This window comes from Delphinapterus leucas, chromosome 14 (assembly GCF_059928025.1).
Source record: "Delphinapterus leucas isolate spDelLeu-1000000601 "Yukka" chromosome 14, BTC_Dleu_Yukka2, whole genome shotgun sequence".
Classification (NCBI taxonomy): domain Eukaryota; kingdom Metazoa; phylum Chordata; class Mammalia; order Artiodactyla; family Monodontidae; genus Delphinapterus; species Delphinapterus leucas.
In genome coordinates, this window is record NC_143142.1 from 22,456,331 (window position 1) to 22,473,240 (window position 16,910).

General features: G+C 44.3%; 1 protein-coding gene across 2 annotated transcripts in view; it reads right to left on the bottom strand.

Annotated features, from left to right (window-relative positions):
* The window catches only part of THOC5 (THO complex subunit 5), a 30,955-nt gene that overhangs the window by 13,249 nt on the left and 796 nt on the right, over positions 1–16,910 (bottom strand). The window contains exons 2-13 of one of the 2 annotated variants that reach the window (XM_089894663.1): positions 16,270–16,401; positions 13,559–13,702; positions 12,336–12,449; positions 12,089–12,186; positions 10,071–10,217; positions 8,560–8,674; positions 4,972–5,104; positions 4,231–4,263; positions 2,884–2,961; positions 2,179–2,219; positions 1,851–1,950; positions 338–446 (exon numbers count right to left, since the gene is read on the bottom strand). In XM_089894663.1, coding sequence (XP_089750789.1) covers positions 338–446; positions 1,851–1,950; positions 2,179–2,219; positions 2,884–2,961; positions 4,231–4,263; positions 4,972–5,104; positions 8,560–8,674; positions 10,071–10,217; positions 12,089–12,186; positions 12,336–12,449; positions 13,559–13,702; positions 16,270–16,365 — 1,208 coding nt within the window. In that variant the 5' untranslated portion in view covers positions 16,366–16,401. The remainder of the gene's footprint in view (positions 1–337; positions 447–1,850; positions 1,951–2,178; positions 2,220–2,883; positions 2,962–4,230; positions 4,264–4,971; positions 5,105–8,559; positions 8,675–10,070; positions 10,218–12,088; positions 12,187–12,335; positions 12,450–13,558; positions 13,703–16,269; positions 16,402–16,910) is intronic. The other variant, XM_022550736.2, reaches the window with a different exon arrangement.

Genomic DNA, 16,910 nt, shown 5'->3' on the forward strand with positions numbered 1-16,910 from the left:
GTCAACCTGGTAAGGTCTGCCAAATCTCACTTTCACATTCACACTCTTTCCACTGGTGTAAAAGGTGGTGCCCTGCCCACTCAATTTACAACAGGCTGTAGTCACTTCTAGCATCTGCTGTGTAGTGAGAGGACTTCACCAATTCAAGTCAGTGAGTGCTTTCCAAATACCTGTGATGTACCAGGACTTCGGGGCTGTGTGGACGTGACAACAGAAGCCAGTGTGGCCGTGAACTCCACTAAGAGCCAGATGAGGGAGGATCCGAGAGGAGCCCAGCACCAAGGCTCCCACCACACCCCCCTCCCACGCCCCACCCCCCGCAGCACCTGTCCAATACCCTGCACTGATGGGGGTGATCAGTTCTGTGGCAGTTGTCACTTTGGCTTTTACCGTCATAATGTTGAGGTTCATGAGGTAGTAGAAAGTCAGGTGCAGTACACTGTCATCTGGAGGGGAGGAGGAAAAGAAGACATCATTTATGGGTTAAACACTAGAAGAGCGTCAACAGTATTATAGAAAGGAAAGTCAACAAGACTTTTAAGATCTTTCACTATAAAAACAACTTGATGGCAACTTAACATTGAGTAAAAAAAGTCTCTACAAATTCTTTGCTACTACTCCCTCCAAGAGGTGGAGCTTCATTTCCCTCCCTTGAGTGTGGACTGGACTTAGAGACTCTGCTTCTAACTAACACAACATGGAAAGGAAGCGATCAAGGGATCACCAAGTGATCTGGGTTAACATCACTATTAACAAGACGAATTGATACCTCCGACCCCTGATAAGACGTGACGGTGAACACTGCCATCTGTGGTATTCCTTCCCCAAAACCCACAACCTCAGTCTAATCAGGAGAAAACAACAGACAAGCCCAAATTGAGAGCCTTTCTACATAATACATAAACCTCATCTTCCAAAGTGTCAAGGTCATGAAAGACAAGCAAAGACTGGAGGAGACTAAGAGGCATGACGACTAAATGCAATGTGAGATCCTGGATTGGATCCTGGAGGAGAAAAAGGACACTGGTGGAAAAACCAGGGGAATGTGAATAAGTTTGGTAGTTAATAGTGTTGTACCAATGAAATTGACACTGATTTTGATTACTGTGGTTAAGAAAGATGTTGATATTGGGGTGAAGAGCAGGTGAGAAATCTTTGTATCATCACTGAAACTCTTCTGAGTCTAAAATTATCTCAAAATTTTTTTTATAAAAAGGCAAAGAGAAGACAAGTGTGTAGAGTGTTTCCATTTATGTAAAAAATAAAAGGTGAAGGGGATAAGTATAAACTTGTGTAAAAGCTTCTAAATGCATAGTTTATTTCTTGAAAATACACAGGAAACTGTCACAATGTGCCCTTGAAGGTAATGACCAGGACCAGGGTCTGGAAGTCTGGGGTGAGAAGGAAACTTACATCTGACTGCTAACTCTTATCCTGCTGGGATGCTTTACCATGTGCTCCTTTACCCATATGAAGCCAGTTTCAAAACCCACTGTCTCTGCAAAATACGAAGTTCTACTTATATTTATTAAATTAAGCAGGTTGGTCATATTACTCAAAGCCTGCATACTCTTGGCAACTTGTTCTGTGTATCTAACCTGTCAAGTTCAAAAAGAGGTGTAGTTCCATCAAGCATCCCTAATGTGTCTGATGTTTTTGCTATGTTTTCAAAGTTATGGCTTAGGAGGGGGAAAAAAATCAAACTCCATGAAGAACAACAAAGGAAAACAGAAATATGAAACCAGAATCTTTTCCTGGGCAAGGAGGCATCAGCTTGCTGGACCCTGCAGAGCGGCAGCTGGCTGCACTCCTAGGCGCTACGAGATCCCCCAGACCAAGGGGAGCCAGACCTTTGCACCTCAGGTCCAGCATGAGGGACAGCGGGTGCCTCTTCAGCATCTCCTTGCGCTTGTCGTCCAGCTGAACTCCCAGTGTGGGTCGCCGGCGTTTCTGGACAAAGGAAAGGGTCGAGCCGGTAAGCACTGCTCACAGGAATCTCCCCCTTCCCCCTCTCCCTGCTGGCCAGGGCCTCACCACTGGGACCCGTGCTTCAGCTCTCCAGCTGCCAGGATCCCAGCTCCCTTTCTTTCAAACCTCTTTCTTCTGCTTCTAGGGAGGATGGCACCCGCCAACTAGTGGGCCCCTAGGGCAGCCGCTCGGCACTCCCCACACTCTCACCGTGGTCTGCTCCTCCTCAGCATCCGAGTCACTCTCGTCATCTGCAGCGACAGAGAGAAGGCAGCTCGAGGTGAGGGCTCCCAATTCTCCTGAGAGCACCTCAACCCAGGGCGCATAATAGGGCCCAGGCTTTTGTAAATGGGTTTCTTTAGAATAAATATTTGCTGCTTCTTATTCAGTATAGAAAACAGAGTGATGCAAGGAAAAGAAAAATGACTTATAATCCCATCACCCTGTTTTTTTTCAGTGATTTTTAATGTCATCCTATGGACCACAAGCTCCTCCACTGGTGGTGGTGGTGGCAGTAATAACAGTATATAAACAACAATAACAGAAGCTCATATAATTTGAGGGGTTACTGTGTGCTGAGGATGATGCTAAGGGCTCTGCATGCATGACCTCATTTAATCCACATAATAATTCTACATGAGGTATTACTATCTTGTTTTGACAGGAGAGTAAACTGAGGCTCCGAAACGTTAAAGAACTTCCCTAGGATCAGTGAGCTGGTGAGAGGCAGGCTGAAATCCAAAGGCAGTGCTTTTCCCTGTCTACCCCGAGCACTAAGACATTAAAGCTAAGCTCCCTGCCACACAGAACCAGTACGGCTAATTACCAAAGGACCAGCACTGGCCCTGGGTGGTGACCTGGCATTCCTGGAACCAGCTACAGTAGACGTGGGGGAGGATCCTGACCACCACTTACCTTGGGAGTCCTCGGGAGGCTTGAACAGAGCCTTGGCCTCATCCACGCTGCCTTCAATCGCCACAGACAACGTCTTATCTAGGAGCAAGAAACAGCTGTGAAAGTTGCTGAGAGATGGAGCTAAGCTACACGACCAGGCCCGCCCTGGGGCTGCACTTCCTCTGCTTCTGTCACAGCTTCTCAGTGACCAGGGCTGGAGGGCAAAAGTCCTTTCTCCAGATGAAGAGGAGCAAGGTGGGAAACCTAAGTCTTTTTCCCATCATTTACTGAAAACAAGGAACCCAAAATGCAGATTCCTGGCCAAGCATCACCTGAGACTAGGGGTGAATGCCTCTTTTCAGGCTTACACCAAGGCACAGAAATCCAAATCGATGGCCTAAAGCCACACGGCACAATTCTACCAACTGTCTTAAAGGTTCTCATCCAGAACCTGTAACTGTCCACATTCTGGAAACGACAGCTCTCCCCTCAGTTCTTATTCTCTGTTCTGCACTACACCTAGCACCTGGCACCTGTCTGATACCACAACATTTAACTGGGAGGCAGCAGGACAGTGGGTAGGAACCTGGAACCTGCAGTCCAGTCCCGGCCTGAGTCTCTGCTCAACCAACTCCCAAACTTACAACCTGGAAAGTTATGTCACTGCTCTGAGCCTCAGTTTCTGCACCTATGAAACAGGGACTTGACAAATGGTGGCTGCCCAGTTGGGTTAGGAGGACTGAATTTTAATTATAAAATTACTTTTAAAAATTAATTTTCAATCCTCACAGCAATCCTATAGGAGCAATACTATTACTCTAGCCATTTACAGATGAGAAAATTAAGGCTCAAGGAAGTTAGATACAACAGCCAAGAGGTAAATAAGCTAGGATTCAAGACCAAGTCTATTCAACTTGAGCTTGGTATCTCAAACACAAAGCTCAGTGGCCTGCTCCCTGCACCAGGCCTGACACCTCAATGAGCAATGCCTGGGCCTGCCTCTGTGCAACTCCGTGGGTCTAGCGCTGAGAGATCAGATAGGCCATCACCCTTCCTTCTCCATTCAAAAGGGTATACAGAGAAACAGATAGTCACAGGAGCCTGAAAGCGTTTGTTCAAGTGCACAAAGAGGGATGACAAACTTCCCCCAGGTGGCGGGCCCTTGGGATATTCCTCAGTGGCTGACCACTGCTTATCTCTGACAACCCTCATGAACCATCACACCTCATCCCAAACAAGCTGGCTGCCCCCATTAACACTGGCAAATGCTAGACTGTTCTTTTGACTAGTTTATTCCTGGAATTCTACAGTAAAATGGGAATGGAAACAGGCTGGGTTTTAAACACAAAAGAAAAGAAAATTACTCACCCTGTCTAGGGGGCTGGGAGGATTTCATATGAGCTGATGATGAAAACAGGAGGGAGAAGAAAGGGGAGGGAGAGATCAAAAGGACCAGGAAGACACAAGAAGAGAGACAGTAATGTGTTGATGCCCATGGCTGGGAGGAGAGGCATGCACTGGTGCAATGTGTGTCTGTCTGATGCAGTGGGGTGGGCGTAGGGAAGAAAACTTTAGGTGCTGGGTGAAAGCTTGCAGTAGGGCAAAAGGGAGGATCTCTAAAAGCTTCTCAAAATCCTAGTGGAGTCATGGGCTGCCTTCAAGCTTAATGAGGACACCTCCTCTCCTTCCGTAATTCACTGTTATGACATGCAGCCTGTTCCAGGGCTTGGTGAAAGCCTAAGACAGCTGGCTGGGACCTGTGTTCACCAAACCCTCTCTGTGAAGAGAGCAGGAGGCACTGATCCACCTGCCAAGTGTGCCTTGATGGGGTGAGTGCTTGGGAGGCCAGATAGGCTGCCTGGGCACTGAACACAACAGCCGACCAGTCAGGCTCATCCAAGATTCAAAGCCATCCATTCTGAAATGCCCATCAGGTTAGTCCAGCCTCAGGCAAGCTGGTCAAAACAGCCATGCCGGGCAGTGCAGAGGTCACCTGAGGGCTTCTGAGTAGGGCCAGGGAGCTTTCCTCAGCAGGAGGTGCTTCCAAATGACTCAACTGGCCACAGCTGCTGCTCCCACAGCCCCTCCCTGCCCAGCCCCCATACTCACCACAGGCTTGCCCATACGCAGTGGCCTGGACAAAGAGGACATAGAGGGGAGGTGGTAGGTGTCGGGCTGTCTCATACTGCTTGTGAGCTTGGTCGAAGGGCATAAACAGATACTCCTGAACCGGTAGGGAAGCCTGGGAGCAAGGAAGGAGGGATTTTGTTTTTCTTTTACAGGCACACACAGGAACATGTGGCTTCTTAGTTACTTAATATACAGTTTTTTATTTATGAAAGTGATAGCAGCAATAAACAGTAAAAAAATGAACTTTAAAAAAAGATACCATTTCGCCTAGCATCAAGAAAACATCAAATACCTAAATGTCAAAAGTGTGTCAACCTCTACACAAACACCTGAGAAATGAAAGATCTAAATGAATGGAGATATATGCCATGTTAATGGCCTCCAAGGCTTAATACCACCCAGATGTCAATTCTCCCCAAAGTATCTATGGATTCAATGCAATCCAATCTAAATCCCAGCAGATGAAAATAGACTAGCTGATTCTAAAACTTATGTGTAAATAAAAGAGGCCAAGAATAACAGAGATAATCCTGAAAAATTAAATTGGAGGACTTACATTATTGAGCATCAAGACTTCTGATACAGCTAGAGTAATAAGTCAGTGTGATATTGGTGCAGAGACAACTAGATCACGCACACACAAACCCAAACATATACAGATATCTGATTTATGACAAAAATGGCACTGCAGAACAGTGGGGGAAAGAATGGTCTTTTCAGTAAATGAATCAGCTGAATGCCTATGTGGGGAAAGAATCTGACCTTCACCTCACACTATATACAAAATTCACTTCCAGGAAGACTATAGATTTCAATGTGGAAGGTTAAACAATAGGGCTCTATAAGAAAATACGAGAATATTTCCATGACCTTGGGACAGAGAAAGGAAAAGACTGATAACTGGATCGTATTAAAATTAAGAACATCTGCTCATTAAAGGATACTATTATGAAAGTGAAAAGGAAAGATATCTGCAGAAGACTCATCTCCAGAAAATATAAAGAATTCCGGGCAAGCCAACAGAAAAATGAGCAAAAGACTTTAACAGGCCCTTCACAAATGAGGTACTCCAAAAGCCAGTTAGTATATAAAATGTGCTGTGCTCAACGTCACTGGTCCCCAGGGAAACGGAAATTTAAACCATAAAAGATACCCTCCAGAATGGCTATAATCAAGAAAAATGACAACATCAAGAGTTGACAAGGATGTGGAAAATTAGAACTTTCAGATGGTGATGGTGGGAATTTCAAAAATCAGTACAATCACTTTAGAAAATTGTTTCACTGAATACCAAAGCTAAATATACGCATAGCATACTATGATCCAACAATTTCATTCCTGGGTATATATTCAAAAGAAATGTGTACACATGTACACCAAAGGACACGTGTAAGAAGGCTCCTAGTGGCATTATTCGCAACAGCCCCAAACTGGAAACACCCCAAATCAAACACTAAACATCAATGAGAATAAATGAACTCCTGGTACTCACAACAACCTAGATAAATCTCACAAACTGTTGAATCAAAGAAGCCAGACACAGGGCTTCCCTGGTGGTGCAGTGGTTGAGAGTCAGCCTGCCGATGCAGGGGACACGGGTTCATGCCCTGGTCCGGGAAGATCCCACATGCCGCGGAGCGGCTGGGCCCGTGAGCCATGGCTGCTGAGCCTGCGCGTCCGGAGCCTGTGCTCGGCAACGGGAGTGGCCACAACAGTGAGAGACCAACGTACCGCAAAAAGAAAAAAAAAAAAAAAACAAAGAAGCCAGACACAAAAGAATATGTATTATATCATTCCATCTATGTAAGTTAAAATACAGGCCAGGACTTCCCTGGTGGCACAGTGGTTAAGAATCCGCCTGCCAATGCAGGGGACATGGGTTCAAGCGCTGGTCTGGGAAGATCCCACATGCCGCGGAGAAACTAAGCCCATAGGCCACAACTACTGAGCCTGCACTCTAGAGCCCGTGAGCCACAACTACTGAGCCTGCATGCCACAACTACTGAAGCCCGTGTGCCTAGAGCCTGTGCTCCGCAACAAGCCACCACAACGAGAAGCCCGCACACCACAACAGAGTAGCCCCTGCTCGCTGCAACTAGAGAAAGCCCGCGCGCAGCAACGAAGACCCGTAGCAGTCAAAAAAACAAAACAAACAAACCAACAAAAACAGGCCAAGCTAACCTGTGATGTTAGAAGTCAAGATTAAAGGTTATGGGGTGGGGGGACAGTGACTGGGAGGGGAATAAAGTATCTTCTGGAAAATTGCTAATGTTGATTTGGGTGATTACACAGATGTGTTCACAAATGTGTACACAGGGAATATATCCACTGAACTGTGAGTATGCTTACGAGTTGTATGCTTTTCTTTATATAAAATTATTTTTTTAAAGTAGTATATGTACTTTTTTTTTAAAGCTGTATTCGAGTTTATAAGGCAAAAATTCCCAGTTCCCAACCACCAAAGGTAACTGTTAATGGTTTGGTGTGAAAACATACTTTTCTAAGCACATACATGACTTACACATATATACAGCCATTTGAATACTTTGTAAATGAAGGTATACAAATGGGATTATACATGTTCTACAACTTGCAGTTTTTGATTTCATAATTTAATAGATCTTTCTGTCCAGTTATTCTGTCAGTAACAGGATGCTCCATACTTCCATTATGGGTGTAAGACTGAACCACACAAGAATTTATTTAACCTGTACCCTATTTATTTAACCTGTACCCTATTTAGGAGCATTCAGTGTTTCTAGTTAACAGGAAAAATTTAAGTACAACCAAAATTTTTAGTTTCTGATTTTTGTCCCATATGAAGTGTTACTGAGCATATTTGTTAACTCTAATTCTATGCCTAGAGTTGAAGAGAAGAAATGTAGATCTTGCCAAATCCTACAAAAGTGAATTTTCAATTTCACTAGGGTCCTTTTACAAAGTTCCTCCATATTAGCCATTTACCCTGCTTTATAAAACTATGAAGATTTAGATCAAATTTGGCTTCACAAAGCAAACAAAAATCAGGTCACCCGTATAGAAAGAAATTACATTTTACAGGTAAAGTGGGGACTTTTCCTCCTAAGGTACCTAACGGTTTTCAAATATGAGTAAAGTTCTTTTCAGAGCAAGTAGATTTGCTGAGCAGCTGGCCCCTGTGGTGCAGTCAGGGGGATCTAATAGACATTTGTGGAAGCATGCTTAGATACCTGGGGACTGTGGGCTGGTGGAGATCATGCAAGGTGTAAACTAAACTTACAGTTTGTGAAAGCGTTTTACCCGGAATAGGCGCTGGGTGAAAAGAAAACGCCAAGGTACGTGTGTGTATACGTTCCAGAGCCAATCCTGCTAGCAATTCCTCCACACAGGACACAACCTTATCACACCTGCTGTGGGCATGCAGACGGGACCATCCTTGCACTGTGCTCTAACACTGATTACGGTAACAGACCCGACAAAACCCACAGGGTGATGTGGCTGCTGGTGGCCTCAGGTCAGCAATGTGCCACTGAGTGGTGAAGGCAAAGCAAAAGCCGAGGAGGTGGCACGGTGTGGGGAGACCCTCACCTGCATGATGCTGTTGAGACGAGGCTGGAGGCTACTCAGGTACTCCTTCTTTACTTCAATCTCCTTAAGGATCTTCTCCTTGTTGGACAGGCACTCTCGGTACTTCTCCGCCAGCCTGTTGGGGGAAGACAGAGCACTGTCGCCTGATGCTCTCCAGGGACACCCCAACACACCTGTTCACTATCAGACTCTACCTAATGACAGCAGTCACAATTATCTGCTAATGTTTACCTAGCACTTACTATGTGCCAGGCACTTTGGAAAATGGTGTACAAGCATTATGGCATTTAATCCTTATAAAAACCCGGGAAGACAGGAACGTTTTTTTATCCCCGAAGGAGGAAACAAAGGCTCAGGGAGGTAGATAACTTGCCCAAGGTCATCCAGTAAGAGCAAGCACAGAGCTACGCTCTGAACCCATGCCTGTCTGCTCCAGAGGCTGTGCCCATGACCACTGGTATCACCTACTGCTCCGTTTCTTGCCTCAGAGGCTAGACCCAGAACTTTCACAAATATATGGACTCAGCAGCTATAGGACACAAATGAGGCCCATGGACCTGAGTGGGGCAGAGTGGGGATAGATTCCAGACCAGAGCCACAGGAATGGAACACTTATGGCTTAGCCAAGGGCAAGTGATGTACTTGACAGGGGTGTGACAGGCCAGCCCCATCTGCTAAAAAACTGACACCAAGTCCCTAAGATCCAGACTCAGTACTTATTAAATTCATTATGTAGACCAAAGGCACAAAATATACTCAACAACAGAAAAAGGCAAGGAATTAAAAACAGCAGCTTCTCTGACAGAAAACAGAACAAATGTGCCAACCAAAAGCCCTGGAACTCGTGTACAAACATGAAAGGGAAAAAGGTCACCATGACGGAAGGGATGCAACCATAAAAAGTTCAGGATGAAAAAAATATACATACCATATTCTAAGGAAGATCTAGATTAAATTACACAGTATAGACATTCTACTTACGGTTAATAAATAAAAGCTCTTTATTAGTACAAAAAGTTTTATATGTAAAGGGGTGCCTCAAAGCATTATTTATAATACCAAAACAATGCAAACAACTTAAAGTCCAATTCAATATGGGAACAATTATGTGATTTACAATTTACCCTGGAATGTTGTACAACCTTCTAAAATAATGTTTGCACAGCTTTGCAATACCACACAAATATGCTTACAGGTGGGGGAAAAGGCAAAAAAAAAAAATCAGATTAATAATACAAAAGGTATTTAGGTCTTAGGCACTAAATTTTAAAGAAAAGGTTACTCTTTCGCATAACGGTGTTAAGCAATTCCGACCCCACTTATGATGCAGTTGGTCAAGTGTGAACTGCTAAGTGTGAATTAATCACAAAACGGGATTTGGTCTTAGAGACTATTCTGCTGGTTCCACAGTGCTTTGCTATCTGATCCTGGGTCAGGACAAAGCACTGTCCCTCATGGATAAAGGTCCATGTCTGCACAGGTGAACAAGGTCAGGAAGGAGGAAACGCTACCTTTTCCGCTGCTCCAGCTCCCAGTCCAGACGTGCAAGGGTTTGCTGGTGAGGGTCTCCCATGGTGACTTCCACCTTGCTGATATCTGGAGGAGCCTCCTTATAAAACTCCTCTAAGCTGACCAGATCGATTTCTTCGTGCTTTGACCTGCAGTCAAAAACTCAATGTCAGGGCTTCCCTGGTGGCGCAGTGGTTCAGAGTCCGCCTGCCGATGCAGGGGACATGGTTCGTGCCCTGGTCCAGGAAGATCCCGCATGCCGCGGAGTGGCTAGGCCCGTGAGCCATGGCCGCTGAGCCTGTACTTCCGGAGCCTGTGCTCCGCAACGGGAGAGGCCACAACAGTGAGAGGCCCGCGTACCGCAGAAAAAAAAACCCAAAAAACTCAATGTCAAGCTGCTGCCCTCAGAAACCCAAACTGTGGCTTAAACAGGCCCAGAATTCCACCCCGTGTACGTCAACTCAGCCCTGGTCTACAGCTACCCAGGAACCTAGAATCCAGTCTTCTCAGCAAATGCTCATTAGCAGGTGTTTTAATGTGAAGAGAGGTAGTTGGTGACATGCCACAGGATCCTTATCCATGTTGCCCAAGCTTTATATCCATGATTTAGCTGAAAACCTGAAAATACACTTATGAAATTTACAGCCCTCTCCAAGCTGTGCAAGAGAGCTAAGAGCTTAAAGAATCAAATAAAAACACCATGGTCTAGGTCTAGACTGTCAGGTTGAAACCAAGAAATGCCATTTAACAGGGATAAACATGAGTCTACACTTAAGTTCAAATTATTAACTGCCTAAATATAGCATGGGGAAGATCCAACATAATATGACCAGATGTGAAAAGATCTAGAGGCTCTAACTGTTGATGTACAGTGACACACAATAACTGAGATGGGGATTTTTATCTCCATTTTTCAAATGAGATAGAGGCTTCCATCAGTAAGCAGCTTGCCCAAGGTCACATAGCTAGGGAGAGGGAGAGCTGGGATTTGAACCCAGACTGTCTGATTCCAGGGCCCCTGATCCTTCCACATGGCCACCTGCCTCGCTACAGGCTTTGCTGGCTTTCATCTGAACAACGGTTACAGGTGGAGCATCCTATCTTTCTTCTTTTTAAATAGTACTATTTTTGAAACTTCTTGTAAGTCTTAAACTGAGAGTTTATTTCCTCCATGAACCCTTCTCCCAGGTTCCCCCAATGATAATATCTTATCTAAGCATAATACATTGTCAAAACTAGGAAACTGACAATTGTACAATACTATTAACTCAGGTACCTGATGTGGATTTCACTTCTATTAGTATTTAAATATTATTATGTGGATGGACTCGTGAAGCAGATAAAGAAACCTCTCAAAAATCAGCATACACCAGACCCAATGCCTAATGTGGTCCCCCTCATCCCAAGTTTATTACAAATAAAACCTGACTCCTTACAGTTTACACAAATAGATCTGACAAGGCAAGAACACGTTCCCTTTTCTTATTTTGTCTATTCCTTCCTCTTTCACATCTCTCAGCTTGGATTTGCCAAGGGGCATCACAGTTTAAGGACACTGACAAACTGTAGTTTGTTCACCTAAAGGCAGCTAGGCAGCAAGAAGTTCAGGTTCCAAATAATGAAATCCAGTTGCAAAAATGAATTGCTGGAACTTTAGAGAGGAAAGCTGGGCCAAAAGGTTAAAAAGATGTAATTGGAAGTGAGCTGCTCCCATACAACGTGCTCAGGAATCAAACTGGTAACGCAAAGGCTCTGCCTGCTGGGGAGAGACAACTGTTTTTCACCAGGTTCAGAGCGCAAAACTCAAAAGGGTCAGACAGGCTTCTGAGGTTCTTTGTGCAGCCTGGAACTACTGCTTCCAATTCTCCCACTCAAAGTGATCTATTCACCCTTCCCCCAGATCCTGTAGTCTCCAAGTGCATCTGACTTCTTTTTAAAATAAATGGCTCACACTGAGCTATGTAGGAAAAAGCAGTTACCAACAGACCATCTTGCCAAAGCCCTGTGCTCCAACACTCACTTAAACTCCAGACATTTGGTGATCTCCTTCTGCAGGTGCATCACCTCATACAACAGGTTCTGGAGCTGCAGATGATAGGCGTCCACTTTCTGCTTGGCCTGAAAGGAGGACAAGGTCAGAGGTGAGTGGGGCAAGTCGGGGTGGGGTGGGGCAAAGCAGAGCAGCAGCAAACTCAGAAAAGGGGTAAAGGAGATTAAAGATGGGGATGAGAAGGAGGAAGAGGAGGGTTAAATCTCTCAGCTCCTACCTCATGAGTCTGATCTCTTCCTTTCTTCAACCTGATGTGGGCTAATCGGTTAAGCTTTTTTAGAGTCATGAAATGCACACAGCTCTGGATCTTCCGATCTTCGATCTCAACTGCCTACAGGCCAAAAAAACTGGTAAAGACCTTGACAACAGGAGCTGGCTCAGCTTCCTGCAGCCCCTCACTGCTCATCCTCATCCAGAGTCAAAAACAGACACTGGGGCTTCCCTGGTGGCGCAGTGGTTGAGAGTCCGCCTGTCGATGCAGGGGACATGGGTTCGTGCCCTGGTCTGGGAGGATCCCACATGCCGCGGAGCGGCTGGGCCCGTGAGCCATGGCCACTGAGCCTGCACGTCCGGAGCAACGGGAGGGGCCACAACAGTGAGAGGCCCGCATACCAGAAAAAAAAAAAAAAAAGACACTGGAAGGAGCTCAGAACCATAAGAAGTGTCAGGGGAAATGGAATAATGACTGTATAAGGGAATGCTTAAGGTTCCCAGGCATAAAAAACTAATTTCTACTTGGACCAAAGTAACAGGAATCAAAGATGGAGCAAAGGCAGCCAATGCAAACAACAGCTGTCTCTACACAATGTACACAGAGATCCTAACAACGACAACATCATGCCATACAACTTGACCTCTGTAAACAACATTACAGAATAATTTAAATGAAAATAGCAGAATTACAGCTGTAAAACTTGACTACAGTAAAATAGATAGAATGTAATAATCTTAACAATATTGGCCAGTATAAGCACAAATAAGTGAGATTCCTGGAAAAATACGGATTGTTTTATTTTGAACTTACCCATTTAGTTTTCAGTCACACTGTTTTGCTTCTCTGCCCTGAAACCTTTTTTTTCATTTAATATTAATACTTTAATTTTTGGTCTCTGATTTATTTGTACATATCTAGCCTTACAATAGCAATGGTGATTGACATGTACCATTTCTCCACACCCAGCACTTAATAAATATCATTTGGATGAGTTATCAAATTACAGTTATGGAAAAAATTAATTATCCTGTACTTTCAGGACTGTAATTGATGACTGGGTGGTGATGTTACAATAAATTAATAGGCAGGTCTCTGGAGCCCTCAGGCTCTAACCCCATGATGATGGCAGGACATAAGATCAATATAAAGAAGGGCTCTCATAGGTGCGAAACAGGTCCATCCATGCAGACCCACCAGGTCCGTGTCTTCCCAGCCCCACTCCTTACCACATCCTTGCCTCCCCTGCTCTTCAGGTCCTGGATCTCCGCCATGAGCCTCTGCAACTCCTGGCATGTGTACTTGTACAGCTCATAGTCTCTGCCAGGGTCCCGCAGGTCCACCTCAGCCTCCTCGCTGTAGTATTTACCTTCCTGTGGAGGTAAGGATACAGGCCTTGGGTGGAGAGTAAAAGTCTCTCTGTTGGAACAGGGACACTTGGCTAAGATGAGTAACAATGAAGCCCCAAATCAGGTCTCTAAAGGATCTGGTCTGCAAATCAAATGTTTTTCTTTTTTTCAAAATGGAAAAGAATTCCTCTTTTCCTCTTTCTGATTATAAAGTAATGCATGCTTGGTGTCAGAGATTCAGAACAGAGAGAGGAGTATCAAAAACAAAACGAAAACTTGCCTATAATCTCACCTCCCAGCCTGAAGTAACTCCATTGTTAGTATTGTGGATAAATACATTAAAAAAATAAATAAGGGCTTCCCTGGTGGCGCAGTGGTTGAGAGTCCGCCTGCCGATGCAGGGGACACGGGTTTGTGCCCCGGTCTGGGAGGATCCCACGTGCCGCGGAGCGGCTGGGCCCGTGAGCCATTGCCGCTGAGCCTGCGCGTCCAGAGCCTGTGCTCCGCAACGGGAGAGGCCACAACAGTGAGAGGCCCACATACCGCAAAAAATATAAATAAATAAATAAATAAAGTAAAATGGGATCATATTGTTCATGCTATTTAGTGCAATTTCCCATCACAATAAATATAAATCTCCATCAAAATGGCTATATATAGATGAACCAGAATTCATTTAACCAAATTTCTACTGATGGGTGTTTAGACGGTCAAATCAAGCTTTAGCAGAAACTAAAATATCCTAATTGGTCTCCCAGACTTTGGAATAAACAAACACATCTCTTTAAGAGAGAGTCAGTTACAATTAAATATATTGCATTGCATATTTGAAAGTTGCTAAAAGAGTGGATCTTAAAAGTTCTCATCACAAGAAAAAAATTTTTGTAACAACTATTAACACATTGGATGTTAACTAGACTTATTTCAGTGATCTTTTCACAAATAAATATCAATCATTATGTTGTACACCTGAAATTAATATAATGTTATATACCAATTATACCTCAATTTAATTTTTTTAAAAAAGAGTCAGAATCAATACCTCCCAAAGGATAAGGTTCTTCGTTAATTTTAATTTCCTAAATCTGAGGAAAGCATCATCTTCCATTTAAGTTGAAGCTGGTATGTTTCTCTATTCTAGTTAAAAAACAAACAAAAACCACAACCAACCAAAAAATCAAGTTAAGTCATACAATCTATGGACTGGGAGAAAATATTTGCAAGCGATGCGACCAACAAGGGCTTAATTTCCAAAATACACAAACAGCTCATACAACTCAATAACAAGAAACCAAACAACCCAATCAAAAAGTGGGCAGAAGAGTAAACAGACATTTCTCCAAAGAAGACATACAGATGGCCAAGAAGCACATGAAAAGATGCTCCACATCGCTAATTATTAGAGAAATGCAAATCAAAACTACAGTGAGGTTCCACCTCACGCCAGTCAGAATGGCCATCATTAAAGTCTACAAATAAATGCTGGAGAGGGAGTAAAGAAAAGGGAACCTTCCTACACTGTTGGTGGGAACGTAAACTGGTGCACACTATGTAAAACAGTATGGAGGTTCCTCAAAAAACTAAAAATAGAGTTGCCATATGATCCAGCAATCCCATTCCTGGGCACATCCGGACAAAACTCTAATTAGAAATGATACATGCACCTCAACATTCACAGCAGCACTGTTCACAATAGCCAAGACATAGAAGCAACCTAACTGTCCATCGACAGATGAATGGATAAAGAAGATGTTGTGTATATACAGACAATGGAATACTACTCAGCCATAAGAAAGAATGAAATAATAGCATTTGCAGCAACATGGATGGACCTAGAGATTAGGTACAAAGTGAAGTCAGTCATAAAGAGAAAGACAAATATCATATGATACCACTTACATGTGGAACCTAAAATATGACACAAATGAACTTACTTACAAAACAGGTTCACAGACACAGAGAACAGATTTGTGGTTGCCAAGGGGAAGGATGGATTGGGAGTTTGGGATTAGCAGATGCAAACTATTATATATAGAATGGATAAACAACAAGGTTCTACTGCATTGCACAAGGAACTATATTCAAGATTCTGTAATAAACCATAATGGAGAAGAAAAAAATTGTTAAGTCATAAATTAGCTTGACAGATTCAAGGACAGAGAAACAGCAAAAGAAGAACCTGCTGACTACGACAGCACTCAGGCCTCAGAAGACGTTCTTTAGCTACATGGTTCTGGTACCGTCTCGGTAGCAGACCAGGGATGTCACATCTCCAAAGCCTTAGTGGCCGCTGCGGATGGACTGCCTTCTTCTGACCATCAGGAAAGCTGGAGACACACACCATACTAGAATGCATTCTCTGTTCAGGCACTAATCGTGTCTAGTACAGGCTTGCTGGTTCTTGGGATGCTGCAGCTAAATCTGATATGGATTCTCAGGTCTTGAAGAGCCAAGGGAATTCCAGGCACCTGGTCAGACAGAGGCCACCTGGGAGGTTATGCCTATGACCCTCGGCTGCTGCAAACCCACAGCCAGGTGCTTGGCCACGAGCTGCAATTTCTCAGCAGCACAGCAGCCCTGGCTGATCTCACCTGTTCAGTGTCAGAACGATTACGCTTCCCTTCAGCTGGAGCTCCATCACTTCGGATCACTTTGGGCTTTCGTTTTTTGCTCGATTCCGATGACATGGTTGTTTGGTGAAGTCAGGAGGAAACAGCAGAGACCTGTTAAGAGGAGAAAGCTTCTGAGCTTTTCCAGAGTTGAAACTGGAGATTTTCCTAGAGTCAGAATACTGAAGTCTAACTAGCAGTTGTGCCCGCTTACACTCTTGGTAACTCAAGAAAAGTCATCAACCCTCCAAAGCCTCAATTTAATCCTCTGTAAAAAGCAGAATCATCCCTCAGCCTGTTCAAAATGAACTCATCTTCCCCAACTCCACCTCCTTTAAAGGCACCACCACAACCCCACTGACCAAACTCCTCAGCCAGGCACCTAAGCCCATTCTCAACACTACTGATTGATCATTGTGTGCTGGACCTTGATCTAAGCACTTCAAAGATATGTTCTCATTTGGTTCTTATAACAAGGATCCTCTCAGATATGAACAAGCACCATTTTCCAGGTGAGAACACTGAGGGTCAGGAAGGTGAATGACTTGCCCAAGGTCACACAGCTAGTGTGCTAAAGCTAGGGTCCAACCCATGCCACAGCAGTGCTCCTGACAACTACATTA